Source organism: Hemicordylus capensis, chromosome 2 (assembly GCF_027244095.1).
Source record: "Hemicordylus capensis ecotype Gifberg chromosome 2, rHemCap1.1.pri, whole genome shotgun sequence".
Taxonomy (NCBI): Eukaryota; Metazoa; Chordata; class Lepidosauria; order Squamata; family Cordylidae; genus Hemicordylus; species Hemicordylus capensis.
The window spans coordinates 264,845,865-264,873,515 of record NC_069658.1 but is presented as its reverse complement, the minus strand read 5'-3'; the positions used below and the strand labels follow the sequence as shown (position 1 = coordinate 264,873,515).

General features: G+C 46.1%; 1 protein-coding gene across 3 annotated transcripts in view; it reads left to right on the top strand.

The window, feature by feature from the left end:
* Positions 1-11,891: 11,891 nt before the first annotated feature.
* The window catches only part of LOC128347914 (kyphoscoliosis peptidase-like), a 28,835-nt gene continuing 13,075 nt past the window's right edge, over positions 11,892-27,651 (top strand). The window contains exons 1-6 of one of the 3 annotated variants that reach the window (XM_053303241.1): positions 11,892-12,143; positions 12,969-13,044; positions 16,811-16,867; positions 18,297-18,353; positions 23,343-23,396; positions 24,066-24,148. In XM_053303241.1, the coding sequence (XP_053159216.1) occupies positions 12,987-13,044; positions 16,811-16,867; positions 18,297-18,353; positions 23,343-23,396; positions 24,066-24,148 (309 nt within the window). In that variant the 5' untranslated portion in view covers positions 11,892-12,143; positions 12,969-12,986. The remainder of the gene's footprint in view (positions 12,144-12,968; positions 13,045-16,810; positions 16,868-18,296; positions 18,354-23,342; positions 23,397-24,065; positions 24,149-27,651) is intronic. The other 2 variants (XM_053303242.1, XM_053303243.1) reach the window with 2 other exon arrangements.

Genomic DNA, 27,651 nt, shown 5'->3' with positions numbered 1-27,651 from the left:
TCAAGGGTCAACCAGATACAATTATTGCTCCAATTCTATGCACAGACCTGCATGTCTGGCTCCAATCTTGCTCACAGCCTTATTTCCAGTTAAAACGTGAACATTTACAAAAACAGTGCATAGTTCAGGCCAAAACTTAATCAAAAGGTATGCCTAGGGATGAAGCACAATTCTAAACTCAACCCATATAGCTCTGTTAGGTTCTTGTTGTTCACAATAAGGAGAATGTTTTCCACAGCTATTTCACAACCATATCAGTATTCATGCCCTCCACTTGCCCCTGCCACCCCCAAGCTTCCAGACACCAAGGAGTGTTGTCCTATGGCTAGCCCCGTAGCCAAGGTGGGGCCAGTGGGTGCACTAGCCCATCTAAAGCACTGCTTCTCCCCACCTGGGTTCTTTTTTGTTTTGTTTTAAGGCTTCTTAATTTGTGACCTAACAATGAGATTTAAAGAACGATGACTTATTTTACAAACAGGAGCCATTTTTGTTAAAATCTATATATTTAATTCTCTAAGACATACCTGTGGCTAATCCCATGCGTGGCAGCCCTTGCGAGAGTTCGCAAGCAGCTGCCAGATAGCCATGGGTACGCCGCCGCCAGCTGTGGGCGGCGAGGGAAAGTGCTTGCTGGGCTGGCCGGGGAGGGAAAGCACCGGCTAGGCCTGCGGGTAGGGAAGAAAAGTGTCGGGCACCGGCCAGGCCAGTGGATGGGGAGGGAAGGGCAAGCATACTGGGAGGGGGAGAATGGATGGGCTGAAGCGGGGAGAGGAGAATGGACTGGGGCTGAAGGGGGGGAGGATAAACAGGGAGGACTAGGGGTGTAGATGCTCTGCACCCGGTCAGTATATATATATATATATATATATATATATATATATATATATATATATACGCTTGGTGTCCGTGCCTCCCTGGGCTGTTCTGGGCATGCGCAAAGCACATGCCCAGAACAGAGCAAGGGAGACACGACCGCCAGCACCCGGCGGCCATCTTGGGCGGCCAGAAGCGGCCGCCCCGAAGAAGCCGGGTAAGCGGCAGCGGGGGAAAGTGGCCAAGGCGGCGGCAAAGCTGCCGCCTCGGCCAGAGGACATGGCGCGGCCCAGGCGGCGGCGGAGCCATGGCCGAGGCCTGGCCGCCCCGCTGAAGCCGGGCGGGGGGAGGAGGCGGCGGGGGAAGCTGGCCGAGGTGGTGGCGGAGCCGCTGCCGAGGCCTGGCGCCGCCGCCGAAGCCGGGCAGCTGGGAGACGTTGGGGCCCTTGCCCGGCCGGGGAGACCGGCCGTGGCATAGAGGCTGGCGGCGGCGGGAGGGGGAATGGCGGCTGGGGGCCCCGAAGCACCTACTAGCGCCCGTTATTTAACGGGCCTAAATTGACTAGTGTATATATATACTCTCTCTCTCTCTCTCTCTCTCTCTCTCTCTCTGTGTGTGTGTATATATATATATATATATATATATATATATATATACACACACACTCTGTGTGTGTGTATGTATATATATATATATGGCAGGTGGTGTTGGCACACCTTCTAAAGGTACAGTCGGAGGAGTCCAAAAGTCTGTTCACTCAGGATTCCCCCTGACTCAAGTGGGTTTTTCCATTACCACTGTCACCCTATGGTTACTTAATTGATCCTGAAAAAACCAGCCTGTTTAATTGATGTGCCTAAATACACTTTTCTGGGTTCTTGTCTGGGTCCTTATATTAAGAATAACCAGACACAGAAGAAACTTTTCCAAGGCTTTTATTAGCACTGCTGCAGATCAGAGCTGGTGCCAACCGGTTCATACCTTGTTGGGACCCTGAATTACAATTTCAATAGGTCTTTATACCTTAGCATAGTGCTTACACCGCTCGAATAAACATCTGTCACACAACAATGAGAAAACAGGATATGCCTTATCAACATGAGCCACAGGCTTCTGTTTCCTAACTTAAGACATCACTTTATCTTTACAATGTCTCTAACTTCCCCTAGGGTAAACACATTAGCTAAGCACTTACACCATGTTCACCTTTTGTGGATTCAAATACATCATAATGACATGACCTTGGAAAAATTACATGTTGGAACTTTTTATTGTGGATTAGAGTCAAGATCTGCCCCAGGACTTTCTTTGCTCTGTGTTGTAGTTTCAGTTTCATTTCCTGCCCAAGCATTTGCTTACAATAAGAGCTAAGATTCCACACACACCCCCACACACACACCCCAAAATCATCATGACAGAGCTGGGTCAGGTGCTTAAAGGGTGTAATAAAGAAGTAATATAAAGTGAACTGGAAAAATATCTACCCCAATTTACTAATTACTCTCTTAAAGCACCCAATATACTCACAAACTTCCAGGTCCTCTTCAGACATTAAATGACCTCAGAACAGTAGTACATCTGCTGGTCACCTCCAGACTTGACTGCTGCAATGCGCTCTATGTGGGGCTGCCTTTGTATCTAATCCTGAAACTGCAGTTAGTCCAGAATGCGGCGGCCAGGTTGGTCTCTGGGTCATCTCGGAGAGACCATATCACTCCTATCTTAAAAGCTCTACACTGGCTGCCAATAAGTTTCCGGGCAAAGTACAAGGTTTTGGTTATAACCTATAAAGCCCTAAACAGTTTGAGCTCTGGGTATTTAAGAGAATATCTTCTTTGCTATGAACCACACTGCCCATTGAGATCATCTGGAGAGGTTTGTCTGCAGTTGCCACTGGCTCGTCTAGTGGCAACTCAGGTACGGGCCTTGTCCATTGCTGCCCCGAGGCTTTGGAACACACTTCCTGCTGAAATAAGAGCCTCCCCATCTCTTACAACTTTTAAAAGGGCAGTCAAGATGCATTTATTCACCCAAGCTTTTAATTAGATACTGTTTTAATAGTGTTTTAATAGTTTTAACTTTAAATTTTAGTTGTGCAATCTTTTAATCTTTTTATTGGTTGTTTTTATTGTCTTGTAAACCGCTTGCCTGAAGTGAAGTACATTTCACGCCCTTGCCAATTCTGCCTAAATCAATCAAGCTGCAAACCTTTTCCTGATATCCACCAATGAAATGCTCCCCCAACTAACAATATCCCTACACGCAGAAAAGCAGCTGATCAGGGAGATAAGTTCAGCCCAGCATTCTTCTTGGCACACAATGAGGTTCTACACACGATCGGTGTGTAGAGCCTAATAGGGTTCTGCAGGGAGAGTGGGTCAAGCCCACTCTCCCCGCAGATGATTGGGAGGCTAGCCCTGGGCGGCCAGATCAGCCACCCACACAATTACCAGCTCCATCATGGAGCTGGTAGAGCCGGCGGGGATCAGAGGCCTCCTGGCTCCCAGAAGTCCCCAGAATGCACACAGGTCATTCTGGGGAGCCTCCTGATGTTGGGAGGCTAGTTGTAGTTGAGAACCACCAGACTTGCAGGTGAGCCCGGTGGTTCAATGGCGGCTAGCCTGCCAAAGTAGCCCTCCCCTAAAATGAGGTTAGTGGAGCAAGCGCTCCACTAACCCCATTTTTTCCATCGTGAGATGCTGCAGTGCAGCTCCACGCCGTGAGTCATCACTCACTCCTCGTGAGTCATTGCGGTGTGGAGCTGCACTGCGGTGTCTCACAAGTGAAAAAAAATGGGGTTAGCGGAGCGCTCGCTCCTCTAACCTCATTTTAGGGGAGGGCTACTTTGGCAGGCTAGCCGCTATTGAACCACTGGACTCACCTGCGAGCCCAGTGGTTCTCACAATGGGGGAAAACTAGGCTGGGCTCCCTTAGCACAGTTTCCCTCCATCGTGAGAATAGCCTCTTTATTTCTATGCGCAGAGGGGAAGTTTCTCTTTTTATTTTTATAGGCTGGGGTATGTGTGTGTCAACTGTGCTTATTCTGCCTGGCTCCCAGAAGCCTCCCTGTTTGCAGTTGCATCTCCAGGCTGGGAGATTGCACTTTGGATATGCTCAGAAGTTTCACAGCAACATGAGCTCTCAGTTTATAGTACATATGGGGACAGGTCACTTAGTTGGTAGTGGTCTAGTCGCCCCTAGATTTGGCTACAAACAAAGCAAATTGGAATGTGGATAAGATGCACCTCCTCTCCCTATGTGGGAGCCCCAACTAAGTAAACTCCAGAATTAACTATTGCAAGTTATCTGGTATCCAAGGCAACTCTGAACACAGAATGAACTATCTTAACTCCTCTCATCCTCTTGCAAGAGATAACAATATGCTAACGAGCTGATTATTCCAAGCAGGAAGAAAAGTAGATATGACAGTGTAGCAACAGCCTCCCCATCACAAAGGAGATGAGTCAGTGACATAGACCAGAGAGGTATACCTATTGAAACTATTGTTAGATTTACAGGAGAGCCCGTCCCAGCACAGATACTCTTTGGTGCACCTGCATACTCTGATTTTCATCACAATCAGCCTTGCACACAAAAGGCAATCCCCACATTGTTATTCCCAGGAAGAAGGATCAGACACAATGCATTCCGGGCAGGTACATCCTAGCCCTTCTAATCAAGCAAAGTACAACAGTAGGAATGTGCCCCCAAGGCAAGTTTTGGGATATAAGTATTCCCAGTTCCATGATCCAGTGTGCTCTCCTGTGTCTCTCACTGGAGACTCCAACTGCAAATAAACTTTGTGTTCCCTTGTGCTTTTGACTTCGGACTCCATTGCAATCCACAACCTTTGTGTTCTCCAAAGAGCTTGCAATCACTGAATCCTTGGGCAATCTGCTGTTCACAGGCCACGCTAGGCTGTGTTCAGTTTTTCATGCCATTTTCTGGACCAGTACTTCTGCCGATCCAGCCAGCTTGCCTAGAAGGCATAGGGAGCTGAACCCAAGGAGAAATCCTTCTCATGGCCATCTCTCCCTCCACTAATCTCCTCAACCCTCCCGCTTCCAATCCTGGCATCTCAGAGAAGCAAGACACTGCAACCCCAAAGTCCCATCGTCCAGATCAGGTGAAGGTGACCGCTTGCTCCACTCTTGGGCCCCCTACTGTCTCTTTCTTATATCCAAGCTACCCCCTATATCTCCCTACCCAGTCTCTTTCTCTTGCCCACCTGGGAACGTACACAATTAGGACTCTAATCTAAAATGCCTCATTGAAGTTGATTTATTTAGAAACATACTTTATTGTTCTTTAAAGTGAGAAACACCTTACCATACTTAATTTGCTTAGTAATGTATTTGTATTGCTTTAACCACACAATTCTCCTCCTGTACCCCTCTTCCTCAAATAAATTCCTCTTTTTAATTTTGAAACTACACCCTTATCTCAGTCCAGTCATTTCTTGAGTCCAAATGTTTGCACAAATTAAAACTGGTGGAACTCACCCTTTTTAACAGCTAATTTCCCCACAAAGCCCGAACATTGGAGTGCTGACCAAACACTCCAGCGCAGTTCTGTTAAGAGGGGGGATATTCAAATATGGAACCCTACCCCTGCCTGAAAAGGTGAACTCAGGGGAAGTTTTACTGGCCCAGGTGCTGATGTGTAGTTTGGCTTCTGCAGCTTGATAGTCTTTGACTATTGTTCACCAATTCCTGGCTTTATCAGTTAGAAGTTGTCCATTAACCAGTGCATAACTGCTAAGCTGTAGGGTTTTGTTTTTTCTTTTAGTTTAAAAGCACACACACACACGTTCACACAAACACATATTTTCGTACCTATTTTCCCAGGCTTTTAACTGAAATCTGGGTTTTTAATTTTTTAAATGTGTTTTTATCTATTTTGTTTTTTATTTGTTTTATGAACTTAAAATGTTTTATATTTTATATTATGTTTTAATCTGTACACCGCCTAGAGATTTCTATATTAGGTGGTATAGAAACTTAACAAATAAATAAACAAATGCACAAATAAATAAATATTTTTATCTGGGACATCAGAGAGTCCCAGATTCAATCTCTAGCATCTCCTGTTAGGCCTGGGAAAGACCCCTGCTTGAAACTGTAGAGCGCTGCTGTTAGTCAGTACAGGAGGACTTTGATATTCGTGGGCCACCCCAGACCCATGGATATGTGAGGTCCACATGTTTTTTCTCTCCCCACCCCCCTCATGTTTGCTGAGGTCAGAGGTCAGGTGTCTTTGACCTGACTATGGATATGCGAATCCGTGGATACCAAATCTGCGGATATCGAGGCCTTCCTGTATAGATAATAATGGCCTAGATGGACCAATGGTTTGACTTGGCAGAAGGCAGCTTCCTATATTCCAGAGATAGGCAACCTTGGCTCTCTAGCTATTATGGATAAATTGTGGCTGGGCAGGAGTGTAGCTAGCAGAAAGGGGGCTGTGTTCTCCCCTCTCTCTGGCGGCCCTTTGGAGTGAGGGAGATAATGAAGAAAATATGGAAGGGTGGAGCTGGAGGGCCCTCAGGAGCTGGGAGCCCCGGGTTCTTTGAACCCTTTTGCTCAATTATAGCTACACCCCTGTGGATGGGAATGATAGGGATTGTAGTTCCACAACAGCAGGAGAGCCAAGGTTGCCTACCTCTCTAGTCAACTTATTCCATACCCTCCAGCATTTGCATTAATGAGAACAGGGATATGCTGGCAATCTATTGCAATGCAAAAACAAGAAGACGAATCTTGCGGTATCTTAAGGTGAATTTTTGCATATAGTAGTTGAAACATAAAATAGCCCTAAAATACAAGAAAGAATGGAAGTAAGATAAAAAGCAAAGCTGAGCTGCGAGAGACAAAGACAAATATGGCAATTCTCCGGTGCACTTGTGCACATGTCTCCTTCAGTGCTGCCACTATATCTGGCTCAACACTTAAGACATTATGCACCTTGGAAGTGGCGGGTGGGGGGGAGGCTACTGGCTGAAGCTGTTGGGGTTTGTGATCATTCACCAAAGTGCCAAGGAAGCTACCACACCAGTTACAGAGTGTGGAGTTTAGCTGTTGCAGCCATTTAAAGAACACACATGGAGTTCATTGTAGGGATGTGCGTTTCGTTTTGGATACAAAACGTTTTGTGCACAAAACAGGCCATTTTGGCTGTTTTGTAGCCAAAACAAAACACCCTATGCTCAAAACATAAAATTTTGTAGCCAAAACAAAACGTCCCTGTTTCGGATACAAAACGTTTTGTTGTTTCGGCTGTTTTGGAACTCCATTTTGCAATCGCAAAAAGTCTTTCTCCTTCAGTCTCCATTTTGAGTTTTGACATCTGTTTGAATTTCCAGCCCTTCCAGCCTGCAGATTGGCCAGCAAAAGCATGGGCTGATCTGCTGGCAATTGCCTCCCTATTCCTTTTAAGCAAATTTAAGGGTAAATTTTACCCTCATTGGCCAGTGGGGCAGTGTGCATTTCATTGTTGTTGTTTCACACTGTTGTATGTAGATCAATTGCATTTTAGGCAGGGGAGATGTGGATGTGCATGACCTTTGGAAATCTGCCTGATTTTTTCCAAAGCTCTGCTGTTGTTGATGTGTGATGTTGATGTTATTTGGGGTGGATTTGGAGCAGAAAGGGGGCTTTGGGGGCAGAAGAGTGGTTCAGGTAGCAGTGCCCCAATGGATGCCTGCTGCCACCCAGATTCCAAAGGAAATGGGAAAAGGGCTGATTTTTAAATAATTTCTGAAGTTGACATGTCTTTGGGGAAGAAAGGGGGCCTGAGGGGCAAAACAGTGGGTTGGGTGGCAGTGCCCCAAGGGGTGCCTGCCACAATCCAGATTCCAAAGGAATGGGGCAAAGGGCTGGTTTCTTAGGAATTGTTGAAGTTTACGCTTCTTTAAGGTTTCCCCCCCCATGGAATAATGGAAGTTTCAGAAGACCCATAACTCCACCTGGGGGGCACTGGGGTGGCTGGGAGCAAGTGGTGGTGTAGTGCACACAGGGTGCCAACCATGGGGTGCACACAGGGTGCTAACCCATGGGGTGCTGGGTTCTGTTGTTTCTGAGGTGTTCTGAGTGTAGATTTTCTGGTAGCATATGAGATTTTCAACGACAAACAATGAATCCACTCTCATATGCTACCAGAGAATCTGAATCAACACTCAAACATCTCAGAAACAACAGAACCCAGTATCCCATGGGTTAGCAACCCATGGGGGTGGCTGGCACCTTATGTGCTCTACACCACCACTCACTCTCGGCCACCCTGGTGCCCCCCAAGTGCAGTTATGGGGCAGGAATTATGGAGGTCCATCATTCCCTATGGGGAAGAACTTTACAGATGCGCAAACTCCATTACATCTTTAAAAATCAGCCCTCTGCCCAATTCCTTTGAAATAATTCTGGCAGCTTCCTTGCCCCCACTGGGCACTACCACCCACCCTACTCTGCTCTGGGCTACCCCTTTCCCCCCAACATGAAGCTATACTTTTGCTGAAACCTCTATTCTTCCCTATGGGAAAAATCCTATACTTCAAAAATTCACCAAAAATCAGCCCTTTGCCAAATTCCTCTGAAATTTGGGTGGTAGTTTCCACCCATTGGGCACTACCACCCCCACCCACTAGTTTTTCCCTGTGACCATTTTTTAAAATCCAAAATGTTTTGGATTCGGATTTTTCAATTTCAAACAAAGAACAAAATTGGGGTGTTTCAGATTGGCTGATTTCGAACAAAGAACAAAATAGGGGTGTTTTGGATTCGGGCCAAAAACAAAACAGAAAAACAAAACAAAACACACAACCCTAGTTCATTGTAGATGAAGGCTGCTCAACTCCAGCCCTCCTGCAGATATTGGCCTACAGCTCCCACAATCCCAGGTTATTGGTCACTGTGGCTGGGGATGATGATGATGATGATGATGATGATGATGATGAAGAATTTGATTTCTATACTGCCCTTCCAAAAATGGCTCAGGGCGGTTTACATAGAGAAATAACAAACAAATAAAATGGCTCCCTGTCCCCAAAGGGCTCACAATATAAAAGAAACATAAGATAGACACCAGCAACAGTCACTGGAGGAAGTACTGTGCTGGGGGAGGGTAGGGCCAGTTACTCTCCCCCTGCTAAATAAAGAGAATCACTATGTCGAAAAGGTGCCTCTTTGCCAAGTTAGCAGGGTTAGCAGAATTCAAAGAATTATGGGCATTGTAGTCCAAAAACAGCTGGGGGGGGCAAAGTTGAGCAGGCCTGTTGTAGACTCTATGTTGCTTAACTAGTTTATTGATGAAATACATAATCCTATCTATTAGCTACATAATGAACAGGTAGGGGGAGAGAGAGTTGCTTCCATCTTCTCTCTAGGAGGAAAAGAAGAGGGCTGACTCACCACAGGAAGTATCTGAGGAGTTAAAGCAGGGGTCATAGAGTAGGGGAAAGAAGGGACAGGTAAGGAGACCCTCAGTAACTACCTTAATTGTTATCTCCACTGTACCTCTGATAACAGTCTATTTAATGAGCCCCCCCCTTTCTTCCCAGCACAAAGTGACTAAATTCTTTAGCCTGCAGAAAGAAACAAATAACTTGAACAGTGATGATTTGGGTCCCCCCCTCCCCTTCCTCTCCCCAGCGCAAAGCAACTAACACATTGGTCCTTTCAACCCTTTAGCCAGCAGAAAGACAGGAGAAGCATCTTAATCAGGTTGGAGGGGGTAGCAGTGGTGGAAAGGATAGCTTGAATACTGAAGAGTCCCCCCCCTCCGCTCCACAATCTCTTCCCCCAGTGCAAAGCATTGTTCTCTAAAGAGTGCAAAGCACTGTTCTTTAATACATTGTTCTTTAATGTACGCTACATTTGTTGTAGATGTCAGAACACACGAGGGGGGCATTCTACACAAGAGCTTTGTGCTGATCCCTAATGGAGGAACTGAGTGAAGAGGAATCGGTCAGTAGGTCCTGAAATGGGCGCTACCTACAGAGTTTTAGATTTGGCAGCTCCCTGCCATCCTGCACAGAATTCACAAGCCCCCTCCTGCTGTAGCTTTTGTTACAGGATCTGCATCACAGGCGGGTGCACATTGCACACACAACATATGCGCGCCCGCCTGTGACGCACGCATGCATGGCACTTCCAGTGACTTCCAGTCACTGAAACAAAAGGGCAGCAAAGAGATATGCTGCCGCCCCGCAGGACTATTTCTACACAGAGCACCGGAAGGGGAAGTGTGGTGGAGGGATGGCAGTAAGTGCACCCTCCCCCGTCCTTAAAAAGCCACCCCCGCCGTACCATCGGCTCGAAGGGGGCCCGTTTCATGCAGATCCCTACCCCTGACCCCAGGTGGTTTTTTTCATTACCACTGTCACACTGTGATTGCTTAAGTGATCCTGGGAAAATACACAAATACGAATATGATGAATATTTATATACCACTTTTAAACAAATGTTCCCAAAGTGGTATACATAGATATAAATAAATAAACAGAATGGATCCCTGTCCCCAAAGGGCTCACAATCTAAAAAAGAAACATAAGATAGACAACAGCAGCAGCCACTGGGGGGGTGCTGTGCTGGGGATGGATAGGGCCAGTTGCTCTCTCCCTGCTAAATAAAGAGAATCACTACTTTTAAAAGGTGCCTCTTTGCTCAGTAATCAAGGCTGTTATACGCCCTGTATAGCAACACGATGTCTGGAAGAATTAAATATAGTTTTTGAACTATGTACCATAGGCTTGAGTCAGACTCTGGCCTCGGGACTTTCCTTTGCTCTGCTTTTTTGTTTCAGTTTTAGTTGTGTTACAATAACAGCAAATAATATGTCTTCCCCGAAATCATTACAATATCATTTTTATAGTGAGTGGCAGGACGGGGTGGGGTGCTTAAAAGGTGTACAGTAATAAAGAGGTACCTTAAAGTGATTGGGGAAAATATTTACCTAATTTACCCATTACTCTTTTAAAGTACCTGCTATATACACCATCATAGTGGCTAAAAGACTTCCCCTCCTCCTTGAGCACTTAATGATCACAAAATATAGAAACAAAACCCCCAAGCAGGCCTGCTTGGCTTTGGCCCTCCAGCTGTTTTTGGACCACCATAATCCCCAGCCACAGCAGCCAATATCCAGGGATTATGGGGGTTGTAGGCCAACATCTGCAGCTCTGCCCTAGAGGAATAGAAACGCTACTGTGTGCATACTACTGTTAGCTGCCTAGGCTGTAGCCAGGCAGCCTTCAAGCACCCCAGAGTTGCTACACTTGTCCGATTAGTTCCATTTCCCCCTGCATTTTTCTCCTCCTGCAGTGGGGGTGGGGAATTTGGCTGGAGCAATGCACCCATGGAGCTATGCACCCATGGGAGTCAGTGTGGTGTAGTGGTTAGAGTGCTGGACTAGGACTGGGGAGACCCGAGTTCAAATCCCCATTCAGCCATGAGACTTGCTGGGTGACTCTGAGCCAGTCACTTTTCTTTCAGCCTTTTCTTTCCTTCACAGGGTTGTTGTGAGGAGAAACTTAAGTATGTAGTACAGTGCTCTGGGCTCCTTGGAGGAAGAGCGGGATATAAAATGTAAATAATAATAATAATTTAGAAAAGGAAGCTCCACCTAGAAATGTGTCTGCCTTATTGAAGAAGGAAGTCTGGGCTACAGGGTTGCCTGTGACCCTCTGTCACTGTCTCGCACGACCTGAATGACTCCACCATGTAGCGTTGCCATGCCCCCCCCCCGGAATTCTGGATATCACCTGTGATTATCATCTCAGCAATTAATTCCAGTGTTTTGTGTTTTGTTGTGGTTATGCTGTATGTTTTGAAATAGCTGCTTAGTGGGAAATAAAGGGGTTTTTTGAAATTCGTTTCAGCTAAGGTCAAAAGGCTTACCAGAAATTAGTAATCTAGGAGAAAGATGAAACCAAAAATGAAATCGGTTCGGTCTGGCAGAACAGATAACCAAGAAGAGTAAACCTGCCCTCCTGATTGGCTACTTTATGGGAAGGCGGAGTAAAAGGTAGAGGATATAAGGCAGAGCTGAAAGAAGTTGAGAGAAAGGTAAATCATAGGACACAGGAAGCTGCTGTATACTGAGTCAGACCATTGGTCTATCTAGCTCAGTATTGTCTTCACAGACTGGCAGCGGCTTCTCCAAGGTTGCAGGCAGGAATCTCTCTCAGCCCTATCTTGGAGAAGCCAGGGAGGGAACTTGGAATCTTCTGCTCTTCCCTTCTGCTCCATCCCCTGAGGGGATTATCTTACAGGGCTCAATCCTGTACTGCAGGAAGAAGAAACTGAATTTAAAAAGCAGCTGGAAAGCCTGAGAACCTGGTAAGACTGGCTAGAGGTATAGTTTAGCAGGAAGCTAGGTGCATATAACCTTCTTTATCTCATATAAGGTGTTGTTGTTTTTTAATAGAAAATATTCAGAAAACAAATGTTAACACATATATAATTGGATTGATGTTTTTTCATCTTCTAAGTAAAGAATATTTTGCCACATCTCTTGTGAGCTCTAAGCTTTGTATGCTGTGCTTATTTGTCACCCTGCTCTACCTGAGTTATTATTGGAGACCGGGAGATACAGTTGGCTGTTTGGTGGGGGTGGCCAAGGAGAACAACTATGACAGGGCAGGAGCAATTCACCGCTTTGGGGGAGTGAGTTTTTTTGAGTGCGGTTTTTTCCACGTGTTTCAGAGTGAGTCTCCCCCCCCCCGCCCCACCACCAGGCAGGAGCAATTCACCACTTTGGGGAAATGAGGTTTCTTCAAAGTGAGTCACTTTTCAGGTGAAGCCTTAAGCTTGTGCTGCAATCCTAATCCATGTGTCTTGTCTCCTCTGCTGCTTTTTTAGAGACTGTTCCAGTTCTCAGCCTAGCTCTTAATGACAGTCATGTGTTTGTTGGCCCTAAAACTAAGCTTGAGTTTATGAAGCTGAACTAAATGCATATTCTTTCCCCTCTTTGCCCTCCCTTCTATCTTCCTTTCCTCCCTAAAATTCCCACCCCAGGTTGAATTTTAGATTGAAATCATCTTGAGGAAAGAACCTGGCTTCTTGTTACTCTAATATGTTAATATGTTGCACACATTGAGCCATATAAATAGTTTGCATCCTGACATTGCATATTTATGGACTGATTACTGTTCTTCCTTACAGCTGACATCCAGGAGAAGAATGCCTTCAGAGTTTCTGCCTGGCCTGTGGGTGGCCTCCTATTTCTTCGGATACAAGTGTGAGTAGCAAGCGTACCAGGCCACAAATAACCTGCCTACATACCACATGCTTTAGTACAAATGTGGCTTGGGTCCATGTAATAGGTGGTTGTGGTCTTCATTTGACTGCCCAATGACACAGGAACTTCTGAAGCTGCCTTGTACTGTATAAGTCAGTCCATCTTCCTATTGTGATCTTCAAGCAGAAGATTAGTAAGTTTTGGGCAGTATAAAAATACATCAAATAAATAAATAAATATTGCCTACATTGGCAAGCAGTAGCAGCAGAGCGCCAGAGTTTCAGATGGGGGTCTTTCCCAGCCCTACCTAGAGGCTTTACACACAGGTCTTTTATTTCAAATCTACTCCTGACTGGAGTGTGCTAGTCAACATATTACCTGCATTTACCCCGATGTCTCTGTGGCCTATCGGGGACTAGTACGGACATGACTCTGTTTCCCCCCAAATCAAGCCTGTGCATTGTGTCTTAGCCCGAAGTATGTCCGGCTTTAAAATATCCTCTAGTTTGGCAGCTTTTGGGGGACCCCCCACCACCACAGAAGCTTCTGTTATGCCCCTCACTGCTTCTCCTTTGATGTGTGTAGTGGCCATGCCAGTAATGCGGAGTTTTTCAAATGTTAACTCCCCCTCATTGTTTACATAGGCTTTAGATATGCAGAATGGCTGTAACCTTTTTGACTGATAGGGATGTGTGAACTGGTTTGGGGGTTTGGGGTCGAACCAACCCCCCCCCAATCTGTCCGGACCAGAACTGAACCCCCGCAGCAGTTCATGATTTTTTTAAAAATTAAAAAAAATTAATTACCTCTAGCCCCTTCGGGGGGCTTCCTAAAGGTCGTGGGGGGGGGAGGTCAGCGATGCCAGCCTCTTAAATCACTGCCATGGCCCATAATATGATCTTTTTTGGCCGGTTCGGGCCTCTGTAATTGCGTGCGACAGCCATTTCGCCTGCCGCCGCACATGCGCAAATGGCCTCAGCGAGGCCTGGCATGGCCCAGGGCCTCGCCAAGGTCAGTTGCACATCCATGGTGGCCATTTTTTCAAAAAAAAAAAAAAATCATATTATGGGCCATGGTGGTGATTTAAGAGGCCAGCGGGGAGAAGGGGAACCTTCGTGGACCACCCCCCCCCACCAGCCTTTAGGAAGCCCCTGAAGGGGCTAGAGCTAATTAAAATTTAAATTTTTTAAAAAAAATTGTGAACCCCCCAATGGGGGCCAGACCGAACTGGTCCGGTCAGGTTCAAGTCTGGTCCGGACTCGAACCGAACCGGGCCAGCCGGTTCCATGCACACCCCTATGAGCCGATTCCATTAGCCTGCAGTTTTCTTCAGGACAGAGAGAAAGCACTGATTTTGCTTTAATCTTCCCTGCCTCTTAAATCTTCTGGGGTGTGTGCAGCCCTACACAGCAGCAGCTCTCAAAAAAGACACCCCCACCCCCACACCAAACATGTGGCAGCATGGAATGGAAGCAAATACACACTGCAGCCCATCATACAACTGCATCTTGCAAACTCAAAGTCAACGACACCACGAATGGTGCCAGGCTCGGATCCCTGTCATCTTCCCCCAGCCCCGCCTCTGCTGTGCTGCCACATCTCAGCTCCCTCAGGGGTTCTCTCCCCGCTCCTTGCCCCCGCTTCTCTGTCCAGGGCGGCCAGCACAAAAAGGAAAGCAAGCAGCCCTAAAATGGCCAGAGCTCAACAGCAGCAGGGAAGCCTCCAACGCTGGTCTTCCGCTCCTCCTCCTCCTCCTCCGTAGCTGTCAAACAGGAACAAAAAAGCTCCCTCGCTCTCCTCCTCTCTGATGTGATTTGTGATTGGTTGGAGGAAAAACCCAGACTATCCAGTGGGAACGCACAGGAAAAAGATCTGCCTGGGATGGCGGAGAGGAGCCAAGCCTATGTGAGCTGTTCATTTAAATCCCTGAATTAAACATCTTGGGAATCTGCTGCGAAGCAGATTCGCTCTTCAGATACCCCGTGGCATGAAAGCATGTGTGAATAACCTCCTAGAGATGCCAGTGATGGAACCTGAGATCTTGGCATGCAAAGCAGATGCTCTACAACTGATCTATCACACCCCCCCGCCCGCAATATAGAATGACAAGCTTACACAGAGCATGTCCACACTATAAAAAGAAACTTATTTAATATGTTTCTTGTGCAGGCAACATTTGCCAGTGTAGGTCTGTGATGAGGAGCTGGTTGTTTACCAAGTAATTATCAATTATTACCAAGTAATTATTGTTTACCAAGTAATTACCAAGCTTGTCATTCTACATTGCGCGCGGGGTGTGTGTGATAGATCAGTTGTAGAGCATCTGCTTTGCAAGCCAAGATCTCAGGTTAGACCCCTGCTAACTGGGCAGAGGCACCTTTTACAGTGGCGATTCTCTTTATTTAGCAGGGGGAGAGTAACTGGCCCTATCCACCCCCAGCACAGTACCTCCAGTGACTGTTGCTGGTGTCTAACTTATGTTTCTTTTTAGAATGTGAGCCCTTTGGGGACAGGGAGCCATCTTATTTGTTTGTTATTTCTCTGTGTAAACCGCCCTGAGCCATTTTTGGAAGGGCGGTATAGAAATCAAATTATTATTATTATTATTATTATTATTATTATTATTATTATTATTACTTCCTCAGGATTCTTTGGGGAAAATACCTATAGTTAAATTATTGTAGGTTTAGAAAATCCTAAAAAGTCACATCTGGGAGACTGTGGGTTGTTGTTGTTGTTTTGGTACATGAAGCTTCAATCAGCCCCTAATATTAATGTAAAGCCTGCATTGACTGGGATGTACACTTGGTTTTTGATATTCGTGTTGACACTACTTGTATTATTATATGAGTACTATAGAGGCTCATATGTACTTCTGAATGTCATGCATGAAAACATCTTTATCGGATGGCAGTTTGTGTGAACTGGGGGTGGGGCACTACATGTCTTTTCTATAGCACTAATTCTAGCAGTTATAGAGAGCTGGTCTTGTGGTAGCAAGCATGACTTGTCCCCCTAGCTAAGCAGGGTCCACCCTGTTTGCATTTTTAATGGGAGACCACATGTGAGCACTGTAAGATATTCCCCTCAGGGGATGGAGCCGATCTGGGAAGAGCATCTAGGTTCCAGGTTCCCTTCCTGGCTTATCCAAGATAGGGCTGAGTGATATCCCTGCCTACAACCTTGGAGAAGCCACTGCCAGTCTGTGTAGACAATACTGAGCTAGATAGATCAATGGTCTGACTCAGTATACAGCAGCTTCCTATGTTCCTATTTCTTCTGGCCACTGGATCTGTGGGGATCATTAAGTAGACGGGTCTCTCACTCATCTACCCCCCACCCCAACACACATACAGTTGCTTCTTACTTTTTCTGTAGGGGTATGAGGTAAAAGGGGGACAAATGGGTAAAGTGACAGAGGGTTATGTGGGTTCCACTGGAGAAGATGAAGGGGAGAGAGGGCAGGCTCTCTGATACTATGCACCACAACAGATGACTTGCAGAGGCCTCGGTGAGGCTAATGTCATCCCATCACACCAATGCAGGAGCCGCCTTCTGTATGCAGCATAACCTACAAGACTGAAGTAGCCTTCTGAACTTGAAGTAGAGCCTTTCAAATACTTAGAAAGATGAGTTGTACTCTGAGGCACAGGGCTGGGAGGGAGCTAGGAGGGAAGAGGGAGGTGGCAAACTTGGGGAGAGGTCTTGTTCAGAGTCGGACCTCTTTTCTGTATGTGGGTTTGTAACAGCTATGATATCTCCCTAGACTCTGCAAAGAGCAAGGAGGATGAAGGGAAGCCTGCCATCCTTACCAACCTGCAAGGTAAGTAAATCTTGAATTGTGTGCCTTTCTGCTCCTACCCTATGGCAGATTAATGTAGCAGCAAACGTAGCATTTGCGACGGGCCCCACATTTTCAAGGGCCCTACACATCCAGCTTCCAACTGCCCCTTCTGCTCTCTCTACTTGGTGCGTGGGGGAAAGCATGCTGAGAAGTGTGCTCTGTTTACTCCTGCCTCCACTAGGGCTGCAGTGAGCGCCTGCTCTCACTTCACTTGCCTCGGATTACCAGGCTCAGCTCAACTGTAGTGTGCCCCTCCCCTGTCAACAAGTAATGGGCCATTATTTGCAAAGTTTTCAGCAGATCTTTATCTTTATCACTCTCTAAGTGGCAGTGGGAGGGGGGCAGGCAGTAATCGCTGCAAGGGCAGGGTGGCGTGGCTAGCTGGGACAGGGAGAGAAAGAGACCATGAAGCTTGCAGGAGATCCTTCTCCAGTCCTAACTCCAATGTCTCCAAGGAAAAAAAATTAGGAAAATACTTTTTTACTTCAAGAAATCCCAGAGGCCAGAAAGAAAAATGTTCCAAGTGAAGCTGGAGATAGACTAGGCAGGCAGGCAAATCATCTGAAGCAGAGGCTAGGATAAAATGGGGTGTGGGGGGGAATGCACCGCATCTGTCCAGTGGCTGTTGCTGGTGCTTACCACATTTTTCTTTTTAGAGTGTGAGCCCTTTGGAGACAGAGAATCGTCTATCCACTCTTTATTTTTCTATGTAAACCCCTTTGAGAATTTTGACTGAAAAACAGTATGTAAATGTTCACTGTTGCTGTAGTAAGTGTGAGTTTGTGGCTTGGTCTGCCATACTCCAAAATATAGCAAATGAAAAAAATGAATTACTTTACTATGCAAGTAAATAATTTGTTTTAATATTTATGTGCATCTTTTAAAACTTAGGGCCCCTTTATAACATATGCTACAGGCCCCGCACTAGCTTAATCCGGCCCTGCTCCTACCCTATATCCATTGGGCAGTGAAAGAGAAAATTACCTGTGATTTCTCCATTGTCATGGACGGACCACCATCTGGTTAAGGTTGGACTCACAGTCACACCCCACCTTCGCAGGGGTGAGGGGCCCATTAAAATAGTCCACCAAAGAAGGTTATTGGATCCAATAGGATTCCAAGAAGCCCTGGAGGGATTTAGTGTTGGCTCTGCTGGTGATCCTGTTGATGCCCTGTTGAAGGCAGGAGCCGCCTTCTGTATATGCAGCATAACCTACAAGACTGAAGTAGCCTTCTGAACTTGAAGTAGAGCCTTTCAAATACTTAGAAAGATGAGTTGTATTCTGAGGCACAGGGCTGGGAGGGAGCTAGGAGGGAAGAGGGAGGTGGCAAACTTGGGGAGAGGTCTTGTTCAGAGTCGGACTTCTTTTCTGTATGTCGGTTTGTAACAGCTATGATATCTCCCTAGATTTTGCAAAGAGCAAGGAGGATGAAGGGAAGCCTGCCATCCTTACCAACCTGCAAGGTAAGTAAATCTTGAAATTGTGTGCCTTTCTGCTCCTACCCTATATCCATTGGGCAGTGAAAGAGAAAATCACTTATTCAATGCAATGAATAGGAATTCCCCCCCTCCAACTCTGAGGTCACACAGAGTTCATTAGGTCACACACTATTCTATATTTTTGAATGGGGAGAAATTCCTATTCATTGCACTGAGACAGGGTAAAAACTTTATAAAACAAAAACCATGAGCCTCACCAGCTTGGGGCTGCTGCTGGGGGTGGGAGTTGTGGTACAAGGTGCCTTGCCCCCAAACCCACTTTGGTGCCCAGGAAACCCAGGGAGGCAGTTGGGGCATCCTCATATCCCTATTATTCCCTATGGGGGGAAATGCAAAAAATTGAAAAATCTTCAAAAAATCACAGGAGTGTCTGATTGCTTTGGGGTTCGGTGGGCACCCCATGGTGCCTACCATCCACCCCAGGTTTGTGCCCTGGGTGCTCTGCATAGGAAATAATGAGCCAGTTCAAGTCCCCATTATACCTTATGTAGAACCTCTTATGTGGATGTGGACAAGCTGCTTGGAACAATGCGGCCTACCACATATTCTCTTGACTCTTGCCTGACATGGCTAATACTATCTGGCAGGGGGGTTGTTGTAGAAAGCCTAGTAGAGAACAAAAATGCTTCTCTGAGGGAGGGCAGGATGACTCCTTGCCTTAAGGAGGCAATCATTAGACCACTTCCGAAGAAGCCTGTCTTGGATTCTTCAAAGTTGAGCAACTATAGGCCTGTCTCCAATCTTTTGTGGTTCTGCAAGGTAATTGAGAGGGCGGTGGCCTCCCAACTCCAGGCAATCTTGGATGAAACTGATTATCTAGACCCGTTTCAGACCAGTTTTCACGTGGGCTATGGTGTGGAGACTATCTTGGTCGGCCTGACGGATGATCTCTAATTGGGAATTGACAGAGGAAGTGTGACTCTGTTGGTCCTTTTGGACCTCTCGGTGGCTTTCGATACTATCGACCATAGTATCCTTCTGGAGCATCTGAGGAGGTTGGGGGTGGGAGGCAGTGCTTTGCAGTGGTTCCACTCTTACCTCTTGGGCAGATTCCAGATGGTGTCCCTTGGGGACTGTTGTTCTTCAAAAACCGAACCTCAGTATAGTGTCTCTCAGGGCTCCATATTGTCTCCTATGTTGTTTAACATCTACATGAAACTGCTGGGAGAGATCATCAGGAAATTTGGTGCAGGGTGTTATCAGTATGCTGATGACATCCAAAACTTTTTCTCCATGTCAACATCATCAGGAGAAGGCATAACGTCCCTAAATGCCTGCTTGGAGGAAGTGATGGGCTGGATTAGAGGTAACAGGCTGAGGCTGAATCCAGATAAGATGGAGGTACTTATTGTGCGGGGTCAGAACTCAGGAGATTATTTTGATCTGCCTGTTCTGGATAGGGTCACACTTCCCCAGAAGGAACAGGTACGCAGTCTGGGGGTGCTTCTGGACACAAAACTCTCCCTGGTGGCCCAGGCTGAGGTAGTGGCCAGAGGTGCCATTTATCAGTTCCGGCTGATACGACAGCTGCGTCCATTTCTTAAGATAAATGACAGTAGTATTTTTGCTGATCACCTCCAGACTTGATTACTGCAATGCGCTCTGTGTGGAGCTGCCTTTGTACGCAGTCCAAAAACTGCAGTTGGTTCAGAATGCGGCAACCAGGTTGGTCTCTGGGTCATCTCGGAGAGACCATATCACTCCTATCTTAAAAGATCTACTCTGGTTGCTGATAAGTTTCCTGGCAAAATACAAGGTTTTGGTTATAACCTATAAAGCCCTAAACAGCTTGGGTCCTGCGTATTTAAGAGAACATCTTCTTCGACATGAACCCCACTGCCCATTGAGATCATCTGGAGAGGTTTGTCTGCAGTTTCCACCAGCTCGTCTGGTGGCTACTCGGGGACGGGCCTTCTCTATTGCTGTCCCGAGGCTTTGGAACACACTTCCTGCTGAAATAAGAGCCTCCCCATCTCTTAGAACTTTTAAAAAGGCAGTCAAGATGCATTTGTTCCCCCAGGCTTTTAATTAGATATTGTTTTAATTGTGTTTTTAATAGTTTTAACATTTTAAATTTTAATTGTAATGTTTTAATCTTTTTATCCGTTTTTATTATTTTGTTGTAAACCGCCCAGAGACTTGCGTTTTGGGCAGTATATAAATGTTTTAAATAATAAATAAATAAATAAATAAAATAAACATCCTTATGAAACAAAATATGCCAGTCATTTAAATCCAGGGGTTTGTAATGAATGTTCTGTTAATTTCTACGTAGCTGTTATATAATCTGTCCCATGGCGGAGAGTGAAAGGGAAGGTCTCTCAATTTCCCCCTCACACCCTCCTCTGGCAGTGTGTGTGTGTGGGGGGGGTGGAATTTGGCAGGTGCTTTGTGCTCACCAAAAGGCCCACTCAAATGTGGTTGCCCTTTCTAACAAATGTTGTCAGCTCCTGAGCTCAGAAGGCTTTCCAAATATTCAGTGGCCACTCATTGAGACAGACTGGCTCTTTGCTGTGTAGAGCCTGGGACAGAAGGTTTTCTGTTGCCATCTGCTGGTTTAAACAGACCACAGCTTTCTGAGGTGACACACTAATTTATTTTATTAATTAATGTATATTTGCACTTTCATACTCCACTCTTCTTTACACTGGAAACCAGAAAGGCTTACAAAAGTTTACATACAACACAATCGGAACAGGAACAAACTGAAACAGGTGGATTTCTTGTGACAGTTTAAAAATAAGTTTATTATATGAGATCTGATGGTGGTAGGCTGAGTATTATGGAAAGGGAGGAGTTTCCACACAAAGTGAGTTCTCCTCAGCTGCTGAGCCAGCTGAACAATGGCCTGGGTCCAGCCCCGCTCGGCGGCCCCCACCAGATAGGCCCGTGTGCATTATGTCATGCGCATGGGGAGTGTGGCCCCGGCTGCCGAGAGCCCAAGTGAGCTCTCAGCTTGTCATTTCAGGCAGCGCTTGCTGCCTGATTGCATGTTTTTACTGGCACTGCCTGAAATAACCGATGGAGAGTTTGCCCGGGCTTTCGGCAGCCCAGGCATGGGAGGGGCGAGTTTGCTCTGGGCTCCTCCGGTGCCCGAGCCATGGGGCTTCGGCGGCCCTTTTCATTGGCGGCCCGGGTTCTATGAACCTGTTGGCACAATGATGGCTACGCCCCTGGTTCTCCTCCCCTGCATATTTAATAATTACTAACTGAACCTGCCCAGTCCTGTATGAAGGGAAGAAAAGCACACACTTCACATTTACTATCTAGGCGCATACGTATAATTGTATGGTAGGGACTGTTGCAAAGTAACTTACTTATCCCCTCTAAGTAATTGAACAGGAAACAACTTTAACTGAGAAACAAGAGTTAGTAATAAATATCAAATAAAAGAGGTTAAGGAAAAAGACTAACCGCCCCTTATGCAGAGAGGATGGGAGAGCCTCTCAATTTGAATTCAAGGCAACAAGTAAGAAGCTAACACAGATAAACTATGACTCCACCCCCCAAGAAGTATATAGATACATTCAAACAGAGAACATAAGAACAGCCCTGCTGGATCAGGCCCAAGGCCCATCAAGTCCAGCATCCCGTTTTGCACAGTGGCCCACCAGATGCTGCTGGAAGCCACAGGCAGGAGTTGAGGGCATGCCCTCCCTCCTGCTGTTACTTCCCCGCAACTGGTACCCAGAGGCACCCCGCCCCTGAGGCTGGAGGTGGCCTACAGCCCTCCGACTAGTAGCTGTCAATAGACCTCTCCTCCATGAAGTTATCCAAACCCCTCTTAAAGCCATCCAGGTTGTTGGCTGTCACCACATCTTGTGGCAGAGAATTCCACAAGTTGATTATGCTTTGTGTGAAAAAGTACTTCCGTTTGCTGGTCCTAGATTTCCTGCCAATCAATTTCATGGGATGACCCCTGATTCTAATGTTATGGGAGAGGGAGAAGAATTTCTCTCTCTCCACTTTCTCCCCACCATGCATGATTTTATAGACCTCTATCATGTCTCCTCGCAGTCGTCTTTTTTTCTAAACTAAATAGCCCCAGGTGTTGTAGTCTTGCCTCATAAGAAAGGTGCTCTAGCCCCCTGATCATCTCGGTTGCCCTCTTCTGCACCTTTTCCAGTTCTACAATGTCCTTTTTAAGATGTGGTGACCAGGATTGTACGCAGTACTCCAGGTGTGGCTGCACCAGCACTTTGTATAAGGGCATTATAATATTAGCAGTTTTGTTTTCAGTCCCTTTCCTAATGATCCCTAGCATGGAAATAACTGAGCCCAATGTCTATGGAAAAATCCCAACAGGGACAAATATTTCTAGGCCTGTGGTCTTGGGGCCACTGATGATCTTCACCCCCTGCCCTCACTCCAAGATGCAAGATGCCTCTAAATACCAGTTGCAATGGAGTAATCGAGAGAGGGCATACCCTTGGCTCTTGCCTGTGGGCTTCCCAGAGGCATCTGGTGGGCCACTGTGTGAACAGGAAGCTGGACTAGATGGACCTTGGGCATGTTCTTATGCCACACTGCTTCCTGCCAAATTTTATGTTGCTGCTCTCAGGCATGGGGACTACCTGGCTTTGTGACCCTCACTGACTGTCTGGTTGTTCACTCAGCACTTCTAGGCATGGGGTGCCCCTGCTGGCCATCTGATTGCCCACCTGCTGCCAGCTGGCCTCTCTTTGGCAGCCATCTTGTGGTTTAATAATGTCATGGCACTGGCTTGCACCAGCATGGTGACATCATTAGACCATGAAATGGCCCAGCAAAGGGAGGCAGGATGGGCCGCTGGGCAACATGTGAGCAATGGGCAAGCACCTGATATCTCGTCCCAGGGCCACCTTCAGCATTGCTAAGCCAGTGCTACTATTGTCATAGGCTTTCATTCTTTGATTCTACAAACGTGTGTTCTTCTTTCTGGTGGTCTTATACCAAACTATGATAACTCTTTAGGCTTTCCAGATGCTGGCAAACGGGCACCACTCCCTGGGGAACAAATCTCATTTGGTAAGTAACAAAGGTGCCCTGTATTTATTATTATTTATTTATTTAACATATTTTTATACTGCCCCAAACGCAAGTACCTTTGCTACCAGTAGAGTCTTCCAAATGAGCCTTCCATTTAAGCCCCATTGGGTTTTTGTGACAGATCAGGGAAGGATGTTGTGGCTACTCTGACAAGTTTTTGCACTTTGGGGTAGAGATGCCCAGCATTGCATAATTCAAAATCAGGGGTTTCATTGTAAAGGAGGCTGCTCTAAAGAAGCTCCAACATTTGCTGTGGGAGGTGCAGACTCCACACCCCTTTTCAAACTTGGATTTGTCCAAGTCCATCGTCCAGCACTCTAGCCACTACACCACACTGTTTAAATCACAGCATGACCACTTCTCCTTTTCCCTTCTGATGCATTTGTTCCTGAGTATATGCTCTATTTTGTTGTTGTTAATGTTGTTCTTGCTTTTCACCCAAAATGTACTTTTTTAAAAAAGTAAACCATTTTAAGTTCCCTGTCCCCAAACAGCTCACAATCTAAAAAGGATCATAAGGCAGACACCAGCAACAGCCACTGGGGGGATGCTGTCCTGGGGCTAGATAAGGCCCATTGCTCTCTCCTTGCTACATATAAAGAGAATCACCATTTTGAAAGATCTGAAGCTTGACTTTCATGTTTCCAGATTATCCATGGGATAAATCCAGCAAAAAGTCAATGCCAATAGAAGTGCAACAGTTCAAGGAACTTGATGAATATGTCTTAAAGGTAAGCTTTACCTTTTTGAGTAAGGTAAGTCTTGTATGGAATCTGGTTGGATGGGGTAGGCAACCTTAGCTCTCTGTTGTTGAACTACAACTCCCAGCATTCCATCAGTATATTGTGGCTGTAGATGATAGGAGTTCTAGTTCAAGAACAGCTGGAGAACCATGATTACCTACCCCTGTGCTAGGAGATCAAGGCATTCCCTGTCCGATAAGCATGCTCTACTGATAGGAGGGAACTTCTCTCCATATCAAGAGGCATAATGAGAAAATTGCCAGCCAAATAAAAATGTTTTTTCAGCACACAGTTTATATAGCAGAGCCTGTTTACATACATTGGGATAATAACCCTCCAGTTGCTGTTTAAAACTCTCCACTGCTCTCCAGCTTCCCTGACACAGAGAGGCACTTGTGTGTGCCTATCCCACCACTCAGATGCCCAAGGCACAAGCTATGCCAACCTTCATAGCACTTACATATGCTCTGCCACCCAGGCCTGATATGCAAACCCCAGCATCCCAAAAACTATGTCTGACAGAGTTCATGAAACTTGGGCTGTTCTAACCACAATCTGCACCTCCAAGAAAGGAACATAGAATGCTCACCATTTACTTTGTTCTGAGATTGATTGAGAGCATGCACATCCAGACCCTAACCCCCTTCCAGTGCAAACAGGGCAACAGTTCTACCATGCCCACTCTGGCCACAAGGCACAGAGTCAGGATAAAATTCAAATCCATTGCCACTTGACTTGCAAAGTCCAAACTAGTCATATGAAATCCGAACTAGTCAGCTCATTCTCCTTATGATGAATGATCAAGAGGATAGATGGTGCATTCCATGAAAGTAGAGCCTCCAGTGTAAGAATCAAATCAGTTCAATTCATAACCTTACTACGTCCAATAAATGTCTGCTCCAGGCCAGAAACTCAAGTGCAGGTCTTTGCAGTGCTTCAAGGCAGTCCAGGGAATCCCATGGCCCACTATCCAGATAGAAGTGATGTCCACTCTAATGGGAGTATCTAGGGAGAAAAGAAGCTGCTCCATTAAGGGCGACCAAGAAACAGCTAACATGCTGGGAAGGTCCTGGGCCTGCACCAAGCTTGCAATCAAAGATCCTGCCTCAACACCTGCCCTATGAACGTAAACAAGCCCCTGAATCTAATCCCCGAACAGCCGCAGAAATGCAGGTCTGAAGACAACAGCAAAACACTAAGAATTAAGGCAAGACCTGAAACAGGATTGGGGGTGGGGTTGGGAATTGGGAGGAGAATTGGTCTTATGGTGATAAATAGATTGATTAAGTGCCATCAGGTCGGTGTTGACTCTTAGTGACCACATAGATAGATTCTCTCCAGGATGATCTGTCTTCAACTTGGCCTTTAAGGGCTCTCAGTGGTGCATTCATTGCTGTTGTAGTTGCATCTATCCACCTTGCTGCTGGTCATCCTCTTCTTCTCTTTCCTTCAACTTTTCCCAGCATTACACACTTGATCTTAGCCAAAAGCCTGAGAAGCTATTTTCCCCAGCCTTACGGGAGCTCAAAGGAGCTGGGTTTTTGCATAATGAGAGCCAGCGTGGTGTAGTGGTTAGAGTGCTGGACTAGGACCGGAGAGGCCTGAGTTCAAATCCCCATTCAGCCATAATACTAGCTGGGTGACTCTGGGCCAGTCACTTCTTTCTCAGCCTAGCCTACTTCACAGGGTTGTTGTGAAAGAGAAACTTAAGTATGTAGTACACCACTCTGGGCTCCTTGGAGGAAGAGAGGGATATAAATGTAATAATAATAATAATAATAATAATAATAATAATAATAATAATAATAAAATTAATAATGTGTCCCAAGTATGTTAGTTTGAGCCTGGTCATTTGTGCCTTGAGTGAAAATTCTGGATTGATTTGTTCTGCGATCTATTTGTTTGTTTTCCTGGTTGTCCATGGTATCCTCAAAAGTCTTCTCATAGGAACATAGGAAGCTGCCAAATACGGAGTCAGACCATAGGTCCATCTTGCTCACTATTGTCTACACAGACTGGCAGTGGCTTCTCCAAGGCTGTAGGCAGGAATCTCTCTCAGCCCTATCTTGGAGATGCCAGGCAAGCAACTTGGAACCTATATGCTCTTCCCAGAGTGGCTCCATCCCCTAAGGGGAATATCTTACAATGCTCTCACCTCTAGTCTTCCTTTCATATGCAACCAGAGCAGACTCTGCTTAGCTAAGGGGACAAGTCATGCTTGCTACCACAAGACCAGCTCTTTTCTCTTCTCCAGTACCAAAGTTCAAAAGTGTCAATATTTTTCCTATCTTGCTTCTTCAAAGTCCAGCTTTTGCATCCATAGAGTGTCACAGGAATAACCATTGTCCGAAGGATTCTAATCCTTGTAGGTATAGGCACATCATGGCATCTAAATATCCTTTCCAAGGCCTTCATTGCAAGCATGAATTGTGGTAGCAAGCATTAATTGTCCCCTAAACAAGGCCTGCCCTGGTTTGCATTTGAATGGGATACTCTGTGTCATCATTGCAAGATATTCCCCTTAGGGAATGGGCTGCTCTGGGAAAAGAATCTGCATACTTGCATGAAGAAGGCTCCCTGGCAGCATCCTCAAGATAGGACAAGATTTATTTATTTTTTATAGGACAAGATTTTTTTATTGAACCAACAAACTACCAAAGCATACAGTAGAAACTCCTGCCTGCAACCTTGGAGAAGCTGCTGTCAGTCTGTGTAGACAATACTGAGCCAGATGGACCAATGGTCTGACTTGCTAGAAGGCAGCTTCCTGGGTTTTTTTCCTCTGTTCCTAATTGCATCACCAAAATACCTTGATGAAGATCCAGAAGCATCTGCCCTAGACTCACCGGAAATAAAATTGAAACAAAGGCTTCCGACTGCACACCTAGATATGAAAGAAAGGACTCCAAATGGCTGCACCACTAAAAAAGAAAAGAGATGGGGAAGGGGGGACAGTGAATAAGAAAACAAAAGGCACTGGGGAAGTGAATGAGAGAGGGAGGAGACCTGTTGCTCTAAACACAGGTGGAGAAGGCCCCAAGAATGAATGCCCACCTAAAGATAAGATGCAAAATGATCCTACCCCCCAACCACCACCCTAGTCCCAAATTCTCACCAATGACTGAGAAAGTGGCCCCATTGCCTCTGCTGGAAAAAAGACCCCCTAATGAAAAATTCCAGAACCCCAAGGCCCCCCAAGCTAAGGTTCAGGAACCCAGGAGTATTTGGACATGATTGCATAACCCAGGGGCGTAACAAGGCTGGAGTGGGCCCAGAGACAAAATTCTAAAATGGGCCCCTCGCTGATATACTGTATACACACACACACACACACACTCTTCACATGTGACTTGCTTCTGGGGGGCCCCTCGAGGCATGGGGGGCCCCAGGCAGCCCTTGCCTAATAGTAGTTACTCCCCTTGCCTAATAGTAGTTACGCCCCTGGCACAACCACCAGAACACAGAAGGCTCACCAAGTGGCACTAGGGAAA